Below are 15,983 nucleotides of genomic sequence, written 5' to 3'. Positions count from 1 at the left end.
TGTATAGCTGGGAAGGGAGGGGGGGAAAAGCGGGAGCAGGGGAACCAAAGGTAAATCAGGACAACTCCATAGTCCTAGTAATTCAAGGTAGGAAAGAGGCTGTCTGTGAAAAAGGAAATAGCTGGAAATTAGGAAAGCAAAGGGCAGAAAAGTAGGGGAGGGGAAGGGAAAAAGGCGGGGGTGGGGAAGGAAAGTGTAAGAGGTCAGGTCTGGCAGGTACTTGGTGAACCAGATGTCAGGGAGGTTGTAATGTGCCATACATCCAATGCCTATATTGAGTCCATGATTTTTTGTATCCAGTAGTTTGATGAAGTGAAGTTCATAGGCTTGCCTATGAAAGGTGTTTTGTAAATTCTAGAGTTTTGCATTCCTGTTGGCCATGGACATCTGTGCCTTATACATGCTAGCCTGATGAACCACCTAGGTGTGGGCAGACCTTTGATTTTTAGAGGCTCAAAACTGAAGCTGTCCTAGTGGTCCCGACAGACCTATTTCACAAATGGCTTAGCATTGAAGGCCCCATTCTGTGGAAATACTTGAAAGTAGTAAATGCCTGAATTCAAAACCCTTTTTCTGAGCACCCCAAGCTTTGAGGAAGTTCAGGTCTGACCTAAGCTGGTCTCTGGTTAGATGGGTCGTTTTTTGCATGTGAATAGGATGTGGAACCTTTTCCTCAGCAGTGCCCTTAAATGATTAAAACAGTGTCAATGAAACTGGTATGTTTTGGCATAGACACTCTTGTAAATTTTTTGGGTGTTTTCTCTTGTAGGGAAAGTGCAGGTGCTTATAAAACACAGGCTATGTTGTAATGGAGATTTCAGTCCAGCTCTAGTTTGCTCCCTTTTCATACAATGTGAACAAACTTGCTACAAACTTGTCTCTGTAAAGTGAGCTAAAATTGTGACTGTTCAGTGTTATATCATCTTTTAGAATGATGGCAGATGCTGATCTCCGTAGTGCCAGTGAAAAACAAGAATAACTTTGCTGATGTCACCGGACTGCACTGAAGTTACTAGGATCATAACAGGGCAATGAGCGGCCTGCACTATCCTGTTGTGATCGTATTGCAGCAGGCTAGCACGCAACAGAACTGTATCGGTGCTTTTGGGCTGGTAACTGCATGGAAAGGGAGTGAGTATCACATAAGACTCTCCCGATGGGTAACACTATTAGCATAAAAGTACCAATACACTATGAATTAACTCACAACAGGGTTCAAGTGGCAGACACATACCACGACATGGCTATAATCTGGTGTACTTGGTAGTGACTGCAGACACACTGAAAACTCTGTTCCAGAAAAGAATGAAAGTTCCTAGTGTTTCAACACTGAGATGGGCAGGGGGCATCTCTTTTTAATGAAGCTGATCCATGATTCACTTGGAAAAACTGTGTGTGTGGAAATACATGAAAACATTTAATTCATTTAAAAGAGAAGTCTTGAGAGCTGTCATGATAGGAGGTCAGGCTAGATAAATTCTACCCCTGTGACTCTCAGCCTTAGCATCTGAATACTGTACTCGTGACTGCAGACTATAAAGGCTAGCATGTTCTGCAGAGGCAACGGGTCACTTTTCTCATGTTCTTAATGAGGAGGGAATAGGGATTTGATGGAATTCAACCCTTGATCTTCAGATGGGATTGGAAAAAAGATTGGAGAAATCTCTTGAGTCTAGAAAGGACAGAAAGTTCTTCCACTCTATGCCATGTTGATTTGAGAGAGGGTCTAAGAAGAAGTTCAGGTATCCATCATACAGAGAGAACATTGGTATTTGACTAATGGGCATATCATAATGTGATATTTATATCACAGTACCTCCTGATGCCTCCATAAGAACTGGGCCCTGAGTATTGATGCAGGCAACTCAAAGGAGGGTTTGAACTATTAGGTGGAAAAATCTGTGTTGGAGATGAGTGTGAAGGGACCTGCTATAGAGGTGAGATAGAGAGATCATCATTTGAATTAGGAACAGAGGCAGCAAGAGACTGTGAAGAGGGAATAGTCATTCTCCAAGTGCTTGTCCAAAATGTACTTGTTACGTCTTGGGTTCCCATGCCCTTAACATTGGAGTCTTCACCCCAGGAAGTTTCACCTGGGGCTCCACAGACCCTCTACATGTCCTTGTGCTCCCATATCAAGCCTGCCATTCAGCCTTCCCATAGCAGTAAGGATGTTCCCCAAGTCCACCTGAGAAGACAAATTATAGCAGTTTCCCTTTAACTGCACGAATGGGTCACCTGAATGAAACTGCCCAAGCGGTTGGCAAGAGCCGCTTATTACATTCAACAGCTTTTTATTGCTCCTGGTCTGAAAACCAACAAGGATAAATCCCTGATGCCCCCAGCACAGAGAAATCACCGGGGCAGTACTGGATTCCATGGGCACGTCTATACAGCCTCGCCTTCTGCATGGACCACCGGCGACAAAAAATAAATCCTGGCCACCTGTTCCCACTCCAGACACCAACGATGAGGTACAGGGGATAGATGGATATGGAGTAGCTCCAAGGCGCTTGGGGCGGACTAAGTGCCTGCCCCAGACGAACACCCAGACTCGCTGTGCCCACCTGAGCCCTGTGTTTTAGGGAGAAGGAGACAGCAAAGGCCTGAGCTGTATTTCTGCTATTGATTAATTTCCCAACTATCAACAGCACGACCAGATTTTACAAAATAAGTTGGGAGACTCCTGCTTGTATTTGCTGGGCTGCCAGAAAGCAGTGTTACTAAGCACTGGTGTATTCAGCACCAGGTAGCTGTTGCAGCAATGCATCTCTTGCGTCAGCAGCAGGCTCTGGGAGCTAGTTTTCTGTCAGATACAAGCAGATATGTTCAGATTATGGAATGGGGTCAGCCGGCGTTAGACCTGTGTGCCACGGACAAGAGCAGCCAACGTCTCAACTTCTGCTCCAGACGGGTTTGAAGCTCAGTATCTGTGTTGGATGCTTTCCCTCCTTTTGCAGTCCTTAGGACTTCCTAACTCTCAATATTTCTGATTCCCAGGTCTACAGAAAGATTAACTAAGATGCTGCCAGGATCATTGTGATCCTCAAGGGAGTTTCAACACTAGGAGTTGATGCTCTTATGCCTTTCTCTGCTGAAACCCTTATCTTCTCTACCAAACCTCATACCCCCAGACAGTGGGCACATCTCACTCTGAGTCCAGCTGCCTTCCCTCTTGCAGTCTGGTTAATGGACGGACGTCAGGCACGGGCGGATCATATTCCCCAGTGTCCAAACCATTCTGGTGCAGAATAAGAAAGATCCTGTCAGACAAACCGATGCTGCCGAAGAGAAGAGATTCAGGATGTGCTGTGCATGGAGGCAGCTACACCTAGTTGAGTCTCAGATTTGTGCAATTTTGGACCGTTTGCTCTCTCTGGAAACCTCCAGATTGTTGATTAGTTCCAGTGGAGTGCACCTGGAAGCCATTTCTGCCAATCACCTTCCTTTTGAAAGCTACAGAGTTGGGGGGTTTTTTCTTTCTCACAACGGCTGCATTTCATCAGGATCTGGCATATGTTTTTCTACCAGTAAGGAAACCCATATACATAGGATCTCACTGGGGTTTTGTTGAGCTTTCTGGGCATCGATTTGACATTCTACCCCAGCAGCCCGGTCTTTATTGCACTCGTCTCTGAACACTTCCTTTTTTGATCTCAAACACTGAGAAGATTGTGGAAATACAGCATCGCCAGTAGGACCTCCTTGTCTTCTATCCTGTAACGATAAAGCGTCACTCAGGTGGCATCCCAAATTCTTACAAAAGTAACTATAAATTTCCATTTAAATGGAAAGAGCACACTGCCAATCTGCTTCCCCCGAACATATGCTAGTGGTGAAGGGAAGCTGGGGGGAAGGGAGCCAGGTGGCATATGTGTCCTTTAGTTCCCAGAGGACTATGTGCTTTAGCTCTTTCTGCCTAAAGTACTGGTAGTATTTGCTGACAGGCCACGTCAGTCTGTGTGCTCACACCTCTCCCGACGTCGCTAGTTTAGAGCCCCGTTTCAGGCCTCCTCCGATCTCAGTTACCTGCAAAGCAGGCGCCTGGGGTGCAATCAGTACTGCTCTGTGGTGGAAGCGCCGAGGTCTGCTGCTCCGTTTGGCAGAGCTGCACCGCAGTCTTTATTTAAACAGACTTCAAGCACTGGCCGTCTTCACGGCAGGCTGCTGCTTGTGACTCATCAACAACAGAGCATCCGCGCTCGGAGAGAGAAAGGTTACTACTTACCTGACCGTGACTGGAGCACCCCTAGATGTGTGGTCCGGATGGACTGCACCACCGTGCTCCCTGCGCCTGCACTCTCCTTCATCATCGTCAGCTTCCTGCAGTGGCGCAGGAGCTGAGCGGAGGTTGAGCCTGCTCCAAGGTCGGTGCCCTCCGGGGGGAACAGGAGGCATTTACAGCCCAGGTGCAGCCCCGAGGGACGCTGCTGGCTACAAGCGCATGGGGGGGCCAAGCAGACCGGGGAGGGAACAGATGTGGCTGATGCATCTTGAGGACCTCCCGTTACTGTAAAACAAATAACTTTCTTATCACAACGACTGGATTAATACCAGCAGGCGGGCGAGGGTCTTATGGACAGTGTCTTATGGAGAAGGGAAGGTAAAAGCTGGCCTTCAGTTGGTAGATCGGTTTGGGGTATTTTGTGTGGTCATAGCGGGATCAGGAGCTTGTAAGGTTGCGTGTGGCAGACGGTGAGGAAAGGACCAAAACGGTCTCCCGCCTGCCCAGCCTGTGGCTGGTTCCTGTCACCCCCGTCTCGGTGTCGTGGAGTAACACCGAGCGCAGCCTGCCAAGTGCTGATAAACGCTGCCTGATTGCTCCTCCCTGTATGTACCCCTTTGCCAGGGGCGAATCGTATTCCCCCACATACCGGGTAGCGAAACAAAGACAGAAAAAATGAAGTGACTGGGAAGGCCGTCACCCGAACCTCTGCGAAACGGGTGGCAGCGCCAGGCCCCGCCGGGCGGAGGCCCGGCCCCGGCTCATGGGTGGGCCCGAGGTGACACGAGCGCACCAAGACCCAGCGCCCCAGGCTGCCGGTCCGCTCCCTGCCTCCCAGAAATCGGGGGGCTGCTTTCGAGGGGTGACTCCGTTGCCAGACCCACCTGCGACCCCGCAGCTTCCCCCTCCCGGCTTGCCGGGAGCACGAGGGGAAGAAGACCCCTGCCCTGCCGGAGACAAGGCTCTGCTTTCTTCCGGGAAGTATTTCTTCCAGGAGATTTTCGCGGAGCACCTGGGCACTGGGTGCCGTTGGGGGGGGAGGGGGCGCGGCGGGGCGGGCCCGGAGCGGCGGGGCGGGGCGGGGCGGGGCGCGGAGCTGTCAGCGCGGCGGGAGTCACATGTGCGCGGGGCACTGGCGGCGGCGGCTGAACAATAGCGGGGCGGGCGAGCGGGATCCGCGGCTGCAGGGCGCCTCCGCCCAGCCCCGACGCGGCCGAGGGATGAGCCCGGCGCGCTGCTGAGCCGCTCCCGCCCGCGGCCCCGGCGGCGCCCGCAGCTGCAGCCATGAACCCCGCGGACGGGCCGGCGGACGAGGGCGCCGGCCCCGACTCGGACGTGGACGCTTTCTTCCGCACAGGTACGGACCCGCGCGGCTTTGTCCGCGGGCACCGACACGGCGCGCACTCCCACACAGCCCCTCACAGACGCCCCCATGCCCTGCCTCATACACCCCCGTGTACGCATGCGCCCCCCACATACACCTCTCCCCCCGGGTCCTGGGGGCCAGGCCGGGCTGTCTGCGGGGGTCTCCCCCGCTCGGGCCGCTTCCCCGCTCGGGTCTGGTGATGGAGCCAGAGGCTCGGCGGAGCGCAGCTGCGGCCGCCTGGGCTTTAGGGTGAAGCGGCTGGCACAGGGGTCCCTTCCCGCCGCGCCCGGCCTGCCCGCCCCTCCCTTGCGAGCCCCCCGCAAGCCGTTGCCAGGCTGGGGCCGGCAGCGAGGCCAGGGGGCCCCGGGGGAGCAGGCCGGCCTGGGGACGGTGGCAGTGCGGCTCCTTGGGGCGGTCAGGAGCCAGGCGTGTCGGCTCTGCTGCGCTCTGTGGGTGGAGGGGGTGGCGGTAACGTCCAGGAACCGGACAGCACTTGTTAGGAGATCGCCTGGGCTGAATTTCCAGGGAAGCCTGGCCCTGCGACGCAGCTCTCCCAGACCCAGCGGGCTTATCCTCACGGGGCCCTTGGCTCTGAGACCCACTTGTGTGCAGGATGAACGGCTGGAGCTGAAGCAGGCAGCGTGAGGGGGGGATTCCCTCTTATTTCAGAGGTGGCATTTTTAAGGCAGCCGTGCCCGTGAGCAGGATAGGGGTTTCATTCAACCTGGCGCAGGATTCAGAAGGGACCGAAAGCTCCCCGGGCTGGAGCTGCCACAGTTGTTTGTCAGGGCTTTGCTTTTCAGCTGGCTCTTTTTTCCTTTTCCCCCTTCACCTGATCACGAGCAGTGCAGGGTGCTTCAGTCTCCAGTGACAGCAAAACGATCCGGCCACCGCCACAACTTTAGGGAAGGTGCTGGCTGCAGATCTGCACCAGCAGCATGGCTCCCAACTCTGGTAGACCGCCCCCCTCCACATTTATGGGAGATGGCTTTGATCTAGGGAATAATAATAATGAGGTCTGACTGTGTGTATCTTGTGATCTACTAAGCCAATAGCTGGTTGCCAGTTGATACCCTACCTGGTTACTGAACATGTGTAGATAGCACTTGTGTAAAAAAAAAAAAAAAAAAAAAAAAAGGCATCCTTTTCTTTTAAAACCAGTTATTTTCATTCAGGAATCTCTTTCTCAAAGACGTATACCGTTGTCTAATAGCTCTTAATTCCCCGTGCAAATGAGGTATCGGAGTTAAGGTCAGAGGGGCTTCAATGACTTGACTAGCTGAGTCCGGGTTGTAAAATAAATGTATCTAACCATGTAAAGAGCATCACAGAAGTCTGCGATTAGACATTTTTCCAGTCTTCCTCCTCTATCAGAAATTCTGCCCCCATGGAACCGTGCGTATCATTTGGTTTGGTGTCCTAGGTGTTTAACTGAAAATAGTCTTGGAAAGTTTCTTAGCTTTCCCATTAACTCAAGGGAGGAGCTAGATGAATGATCCAGCTAGATTGAATGAATCAATGAATGATTGGATGAATAAGTGAAAGCTTTGATTTTGCTGCGTGTCTTCCGCAACACAAAACGCTGGCACTGATGGAAAAAAAATCATTGACTACTTCACGTGAAGAAGCACCGTTTGCTTGTCAGTAGTGATATCAGGCAGGCTTTATAATTAAAACAAATACCAGTGATAAACAGAGATCAAGACAGCTGGCAGCCAGCCTAAACTCAGTGAAATTGCTGAATTCTTATTGGAACAGTCTCTTCCTATGGATGCCTGCTCGTCCTCTTTTCTCTTCGCTTTGTGTGTGGATGTTGTGACTGCCTGGAGTGGTTGTTGATATCAGTCTTAATGGACGCCAGAGAAAACAGCTGATGTGGTATTTAAGGGAGAAAGTCTTGATAGAAAATTTGTAACCACATGGAGAACCTAACCGTTCTCGTCGTCTCGGGCAGGAATCCATGAGAGCCCTGTCTGAGAGAGGACCGAGAGATCAGATCCTCGGCTGCGTTAGTTGGGTAGACCTCAGTCGGCTTTTTAGCACCTTCATTTTTCCCTCGACATTTCCTTTCTTTTGGTCTCAACTTTTGTTTAGCAGTCTGTGCTATTTGTGTACAAATTTTGATTTTAAAAAAGGGGCATTCACAGTGTGTGAAAATGCAATAATACTTTTTATTATTATACTAGTGTAATACTAGTATATATTATAATAGTATAATATTGTTATATAATAGTATTATAATACTACTTCCTACCCATGGGGATTTTTTACCATCTTTAATTTTCCCCGAGTCTGATGAAGGGCGTGTGGGCCTGGAAGGTTGCAGAAAAAGATAATTTTTTACAATTTCTTAGTTGATCTAATAAAAGGTATCACCTTTTGAACCAAGAGCTCTAGATTTTTTCATGATGCTTTTTAAGCATTTATTGTCCCAATAGTGACTGTGAATCATTCATATGGGGAAACCTGTTTCGGAAAGGAGTTGTTAACAGGTGGCTTTAAAAAGGACTGTCCCCAAGGTCACAGTGACCACAGGAATACAACATAAATGCAGAAGGCAGTGTTCCCCAGTGAGGATATCCAGCTCCAACATCCTTCTCCATCAAGAGATCCCAGTCAAAAGCTTTTCTAAACAGAGAGGGTGCACCTTCCACCTTGCGGGCTGGTGGACTCCTTTCTTGGACTATCAGAAGAGCAGATGGCGGAGAGGAAGACTCTTCGTGGAGAGTCATTCTACCATAGATCTGCGAGCTGCACATGGAAAACAAAATCAAAGGGATTAACCCAAGGTAACCAAAGGTTGATGTGATTTTGAACCCTCACAGGTGTGAGCCAAGGATAGCCAAGAAATCAGTGGATTTATACCAGAATAATTCAGATCAGAATTCAGTTAAATATCCATAAAAAATGCATGCTAGGGATTATTCTAATTTTAGTTACTGTAGGGTGTAAGAAGAGTAATTCCATTTATTTCACCGGGATTACACTTGTATAACTGAGATCAAAATTCACAGATTCATAGACTGTAAGGCCAGTAGGGACCATTGAGTTCATCTGGTCTGACCTCAAGGGATAAAGCAGACTGTAGAGATCCTTGCAGTTAGTTCTGCCTCAAGCCCATGACTTCTGTTTTAAGTGTACCCTTTAAATGCTCTCTGTCTTTATATGCGTTATTAAGCCTGGAGTATTTTCATTTCCATTTTGGTGCCACAGATTGGGAAAATAAAATCGTGCATAAATTCTTCAGGAAAAATGTCAATAGGTTATTAAGCATCTCTTGTGAAATATGCAGTGTTGTGTGGGTCTGAATCCAAATGACTTTATTGCTTGAAGAATGAATGTAGTTCAGGAAGTCATATTGTAAAGCATATGGCTGTGAATGAGAGAACTTGGGTATATAGGGATGTATAGAAAAAGCTTTGTGCCAATGTTTAAGGAATTTCTATATTACGCTTTGGAAGCTGGCGTGAAGACAACGAGGAAATCTTTTGTCAAAACTTAAATATTTATATAGGTTAACTGATAAAGCAATTCAGCAATCCAGTGATGTTTGCGGAAAGAGTCGTCGTTAACATGCAATGCGTGCCGGTGGGTAGGTTTTCGTTTCTAAATTATGTTTTTGGCGTCTAAATTGAACATGGATTGTATCTGATATGAGGGTGTGGAATGTGTCCGTGATGTTTCCTGTGGGTGAATTTAAAATTGATATTGTTCTTTTTTGAGTGCAATGAATTATTCCCTTTGCTTTTTTTTTCTGCTTTCTTTCAGCATTGAGAGTTTCACTGTTGTTCATTTGAGCACAAGTGACTGGCAGCTCTGCTACTAAATAACTTTAAAATGATTGGCAGTGGACAGGCTGTTTGATCAATAGATGTGCTTGAAATTATGTCTGCAGAGAAGTGCTTCTTGAGGCTGATGGAATAAAGTGTCTGCTAGTGGAGCAGATAAATTGATTCAATTTACTTGTCACTGGTTGTGAGGTGTACTCATGATGCCCGACTTCCTCACCTTGAGACTTCATAATTTATAAGGTCCATTTTGATAACGGATACCTAAAAAGGAGACCATGAGATAGAAAAGACTGTCATGTTTTGTGTATCACTTGGAAAAAGCCTCCGTTGTTTAAAGGGACACTGTCAACTTACAGAGTAGACTTTTCAGGAGATTTTGATCAATGACATGGTGAACATGCGTTTCATTTCGTTTTATTCTTCCTTTAATGAGATTACTTTACTTTTCCTTATAGTTGTTTCTGTAGTTTACCTGGGTTAAATTTGGGTCTCTATACACCTGGGCCTAGATCACTGAATAAGGTTACAGGTCTGCCTGAGCCTAGTGACCCTCTGAGTTAGTGTGGTTAAGATGTGGCAGCTCCTGTAGTCTGAAGCATGCAGGTGCGCAATGAGACGAATACCTTGCTGTGCTGCCTGAATGACTAGATATCCGTTCACAGCTGGGTAGACGGGGAACAGCCTTCGGCATGATCCCAGAGCAAGGCTGGCACGCATGCTTTTGGAGTCATAGCAAGACGTTGAAGTTTGCTCTTCCAGCCGATCATTGCATCCTTCCCCATATATGCGTACGACGGAGCCTCCATGAGCAAATGTCCTCTGTTTCCTCCATCGCTTCTGTGGCACTGTCCTTTCTCCTCCTGACCCTGTCAGAGGAATATCGGGGATCTGCAGAGAGAGGAACCCCAGTCTAAGCATATAGTAGGTGAGGTATAGCTGAGTCAGAGCTGCTAATAAGGACATGCACAATTTTGCCATGTCCCTATAGAAAATTCTCTGCTAAGGTAAGAGCTCTGTGGATTTCTGGATGGAGGCCACTACCTATCTTATCTATCCATGAAAGGGAACATTATGGCCCTTGTCTTTAAACTGGCAGCTAGCCATCTCCATGGCCTATTGTCTAGCCCATGAGACATTTGGTCCTTCTGGAAAAGAGTTTTAAAAATTGCAAAATACAATGGGAATGACATTTGGTGGTTAGTTATCATTCATTTTCTTCCCCGTGAGAATAAGCTATTGTTTGGGACAATAACATAATACTTCGGTGCAAATACGAATGGCTAGTGCCTGAGTGAGACCTTATACGCCCTGTTTCTGCCCAGTGTTAATCCTTACTGACAAGTTAACAATCTCTGATGTTCAAAACCAAGGGGAGTATAAAAGATGCATCAATACAGCACGGACATTGGTGCTGTTGGCACGTGGTGCTCTACAAGTTTGATCCAGGACCACTCAGTGAGTGGAAAAATCCTGTTGCCTTCACGGGGTTTGGATGTAGCCCCAAGGGAAGAACTGTACTGTAAAAAATAACACCCAGTTCCCCAGAATGCACTAGCAGTTTGGCTGCTCATGAGTAGAAGAAATCTTATAGTAGAACATAGAAATGTGTCTGTTAGATCGGTGGAAATGATGAACAAGTGGTACTGGTGCATGTGAGGGTCAGGTTGGCCAGGAGGGTATCATGCTACTTTTCCCAGTGTCTTAAATTCCTGAGGAACTTTTGGGGACTATGAGATTTTGAATGTGGAGTCCGATTTTGGAGACCTGAAAGCAAGGGCATGCACCTTCTTAGCTAGAAACCTGCGAGGCATTCTCCCGCTGGACAGGTGTGGGGGGCCTTCTTGCAGCAGGAGGACGTGGTATGAACGGGGTTGTTGTTTCAGCTGCTCTGCCCTTATAGTCCCGAGGAAGTTTGATTATGGATGTAGAGTGGCAGCTCTGTTGCTCCACGGTGACACATACAGTACAGTACAGTACAGTACCTAGTGGTATTTATATGTACATCACAATTGTATCAAGGAAAAATACGTATGGCGTATTAGACCTCAATAAGCCCAGATCGCTGTGCATTTTATGATTCGAAGTCCTGAATGACCTGCAAGGTAGTTATGCTCTTATTTGATTTGGATGGGGGTCCGGCTTTTAATATTTCAGTGAATAAACTGCTTTTATTTTGCAGCCTTGCATGGCATCCATGCCCTCTGTTAAACCAGGAGGGACAATACCACTTAGACAGCTTTGCTCAGTCAGCCTTGTAAGCAGAGCAGAGAAGTTTATAATGCATGCATTGCAAAAGAAAATCAGAAATGAGGAAGAAAAGGAAAGCAAGCAGAGAAGTAATATGTGAGCGTGCAGCTAGAGGACTCTGGAGCACAGGTGGTTCTCAGAGAAAGACATCACAGTTCTTCATTTAAAAATATCTTTTTCAGTAAGAGATTCTAGGTCAGACACTGATCTCTGTTATCCTTGGTTTAATCTGGGATAATTCAATTGGTTTGAAAGGAATTCTTCAATATTTTTTTTACTCATGTCACTTAAATAAGAACTTGGCCCAAACTGCAGGATGATATCAATTATAATCTAGGCCTCGGTCAGAGCAGTCTCTGGATACAGGCTTGGACGGGTTTTTTTGCAAGAAAGGAGATGCATTTGATCAGAAGATTTGCTATTTTTATGACTTGCTCAGGCTGCAGTTGGGACTAAAGTCAGTATTTGAACCCAGGAAACAGTTTCCACCAAACAGGTTGGCAAGGACTAGAAAGTTCACACTTCTGCGTGTGGCTACAAAATAATGTTACTCTTTGTTTATGACTGTTAGTTCTTTAATATAATACTTAAAGTGTGTTGAAGAGGGGGGAATCTCTCTTATCTTCATGTTCTTACATATAGGACAGGAAAACCTTTGAGTTCTTGGCTGTGGCTCTGACAGTCCCCCAGTGAATGAGGCTATGTAGGGACATAGATTGCCTAATTTTCTGTCTCCCACTTAAAGGCAACAAATTGCCTTTTTAAGCTGAAAATGAAATTCCTTTTTTGCAGCCTTAATTATACGAGACACCATTTCAGTTTCACTGATGGAACAAAACTACTGCAATTAGGCAAACTGTACTTTTTAGTATAAGGTCACATCGTGCTTTGCTGAGAATAATAAGAGGAAATGATTTTCAATTTAACATCTCAGTGACTGGTGTACCAGCTGCTCCGGTCATTTATGTTACTAAAGTGGCCTTGGGAAAAAAAGGTTGAGGGTATACTGTTTATGGCAGAAATTAAATGAATCTCCTCATGCACTTTGTAATAGTAGCAGTTTATATTTACTCAGCTGTGTTTTTAGGGTTTTGTTAACTCTGTTTTTGGTGAGCTGCTCACAAGTGCCATAAGCTGTGCCTTATGCCTATTTTCTAAAATAAATCTTTCAGGAAATTGCTTTGACTCAAGGAAGTTTCTCTCTCCAGGTGAGAGGGCTTCTTGTCAAGGCCTTTGTGTAGCAACAGGGTTTGGTCCAATATAATAATTACCTGAAGTGAGTTTGTGCGCAGCAAAAGGACTTGCTCAAGTAATATTTGAGTTCCTTGCATAGTTTCTTATTCCTGGAGAGTATTTGGCACCCCTGCCGTTTTAATCATAACTGGCAGCCTATATTGAGAGCAGCATCATCGGTTGGAAACAATAGTGTCTGATTCGTGTTTGTCAGCTGGGACAATAGCCCTGCTGATGGGTTGTGGTGGAGGGGAGCGTGCTCCTTTTGTATGGGAGTACAGGCATGGCAGATGGCTAATTGGACATGATAAACCACTGGGCACCGGGGGAAGAATAAGGAGCTCTGCAGGGATTATCAACTCATGAGCCACCATGCTAAATGAAACGAGGAGGAAGAAGTTCTCTATCAAAGCAGTTGACTTGAACTTTTTTTTGCCGCCTGACCATATGTCATTTGGGAAAGGGGATGAGAGACCCAGACTACCAGCCGCACTTCAGCTAATGTATAATGTATTTCATTAACAGAGGGCAAATCTTATTACTATGTGGAAAAGTGGGGGAAGGCGTAGTCCCCAGAGATACCGGCCGGCACTTAGTAAAATTAGCAGAGTGTATTTTTCATTAGTCTGGCAAGGGAACATCAAACTGTTGTTGCACCAAACAGGCTTCAAGCTGAAAACAAAGAACATTGTTATAGTGTGACTTGAATGGGAGTGGAAGCTTCAACTGTGCCAAGTTTGGCTGTTTATCTGTATAAGGACATCAGTGATACAGTCTCTGAGCAGTTTGAGTCATGAGCGAGCATGGAATTTGGTTCATTACTGGGTTTTCAGAGTTTACAAATCTTCTAGTATGGAGTCCAGTCCCAAAGCTCTCATTTTTTTTTCTGGTGAAACTTCCACTTGTTTAAAAGAATTCAGTGAAAATGGAAGTACAACCTCAAGGTGTGAATCAATTTCAGCTATTTTTTATAGCAAGCATGCCTTCAAAGCCATGTATTTAAAGCTCGGGGTAGCATTCTTGACTCTGGACTAGAAGGTGTTGGGTTTAAGTCCCATCCCAGCAGATGCAGCAATACCACGTATCGGTGCCACACATTGGTACTAAGTAGACAGAAGTGTTATCCTTTGGATGAAATATTACATTTTCCTCACTGCTTATCCCTAGCAACTGCTGTGCAGGTATGGGATGGAGAATTGATGGCATTTGGTTAAAGGGGTAATTCCAGTGTCCTGGCTCACCTTTTCTCCCTCCTTAAAGATTTTCTACTATCTCAATTGAGACCTTACTGACAGTACAGTGACTGATTCTAGATGTATCTAGACAGTGGGTACACTGCCACTGTCTGAATACACTGTTCTGTAAAATAATATGGAGGGTTTAGGGTACTTTACTGCGAACAGCACTAAAACAACAAATTTTATTGCATGTAGCAAGTACAATTTAAGTTGCAGTAAAAATAAATCCGCAGGAAGTTAAAAGGAATAACTAGCAAGATGTATATACTAGTCAATGAAACGATGGGCAGAATTTAGAAATATCTGCTCTCTTTGGAAATATCTAGTTTCTCTATAGAGCAGTATTTACTTTCCACCGTTCAGTGTTGTCTTTCTCCTTGCTAGTCTCTTAGTGGAAATTCCAACCGAAAATTTTTAGCTAGTTTCTATTGGTTCCAGCTGGGTTTAGTAGTCGTATGTTGTACTAAGGCTACAGAGGAAGAACAAACCTCTAGAGAGTAGCTGAGGGATTCTGATGCAGTCTTGTGAAATTGTACCTTAAAGCAAGTCCCATGTTTCTGACCAACTGTGTTGCTGTCTCTCCGATCTACTACTATTTATTATTTGTAGTCTCATAACACTTAAGAGTTTCCATCATGGACCAGCAACCTGCTATGCTAGGTGCTTTACAAGCACAGAATAAAAAGATAGGCACTGCCACAGGTAGCTTACCATCTGAGACGAGATGCAACAGATGTAACCTGGATTATAAAATCACAGAGTTTTTCTTTTGGTCTGCTTGAAGGAGAAGATGATGACCTTGTGGGTTAGTTTTTGTTGAGCTCCCCAGCTAGAAGGAAGCAGAAGGGCAACTGTGGGAGAAATGGATGAAGGATGGTAAAGTCTAGCAACAGCAACAGAACAGAGGGAATAGTTAAAGGCCACCCAGGAAAAAAAAAGACACAAATGAATAAGTAGGAAAGGTCAGAATTGTCAAGGATCTTGAGCAACAGAAGGAACAGCTTGAATGCAGTGCCGTGGAAAAAAAGAGATCCTGCGGAGGGTTTCAAAGTGGGAAGTGCCATTGTCAGAGCCACGGACAAGGAATTGCATGCACATTGTATGATCATGGAGTGGAAAAAGTAAGTGTCAGGGGCCAGGTACAGACCTTCAAAAAGCCCAAAGCAGAATCTATCTAAGTTACACGGTTTTGTGTAAGCGGTGTAGTTTAGATTTGTAGTGAACAGAATGCATTTTTCCCCTTTGGTGGGATTGGGGGGCAAACCTTAGATTGGATTCCACTATTTTTAAACCAGTCTGTGTGTCCTGAACTTCTGTTTTGGTATGGGTATAGACTAGTTTTGTGTGCCAAACTTCTGTTCTGTTGCAGGTATAGCTTGGTTTCCAATCACTTATACACTTTTACAAGTAATGTCTGTACCTGGCCAGGAAGGCCAGAGAAGAGGAGGTCACATAACTAAAGAAACAAAAGGCTGAGGGTCTTGATAGGTCTTGAATTGTAATTGCTGGGAGTGAAAGAAAAGATTCGATTTTAGTAATGCAATAGAGGAAAATGTTGAAGGATTTTGATATTGTTGGATTTGCAAGGTCAAGGGGAGAGAGGAGACACTCCAGATACCCACAGTGCTCAGTATTACATAGTCAGCATTAAGACTTACTGTAAACTGGTACTGGAGACCTGGCAAGCTGTCTCCTTCTAGATGTAGTGGAATAATGTGGTATCTCAGATGCTACAGTGAGGTAGGAGTTGGCCTTTTCATGGCAAGTACTTCAGCCATCACTGTACCCTGGTGCTGCTGAGATCAGGCACTTCATGAAGAAGTAAGGCATAAAGCCATATCCTTGTGCATTCTGATTCATGTCCATTGCCTCCTGTTCGCAGA

At 46.1% G+C, this 15,983-nt stretch overlaps 1 protein-coding gene across 1 annotated transcript in view; it reads left to right on the top strand.

Moving 5' to 3' along the window:
• The first annotated feature begins 5,318 nt into the window (after positions 1-5,318).
• Positions 5,319-15,983, top strand: part of KALRN (kalirin RhoGEF kinase) — a 764,809-nt gene continuing 754,144 nt past the window's right edge. Inside the window, exon 1 of the mRNA XM_090045976.1 lies at positions 5,319-5,582. Within this exon, the coding sequence (XP_089902102.1) occupies positions 5,510-5,582 (73 nt within the window). The 5' untranslated portion in view covers positions 5,319-5,509. The remainder of the gene's footprint in view (positions 5,583-15,983) is intronic.

The sequence above is a fragment of the Crocodylus siamensis genome, chromosome 4 (genome assembly GCF_052110815.1).
Source record: "Crocodylus siamensis isolate JL-2025a chromosome 4, ASM5211081v1, whole genome shotgun sequence".
In the NCBI taxonomy this organism is placed as follows: Eukaryota; Metazoa; Chordata; order Crocodylia; family Crocodylidae; genus Crocodylus; species Crocodylus siamensis.
This window is presented reverse-complemented; position numbering and strand designations above follow the sequence as displayed.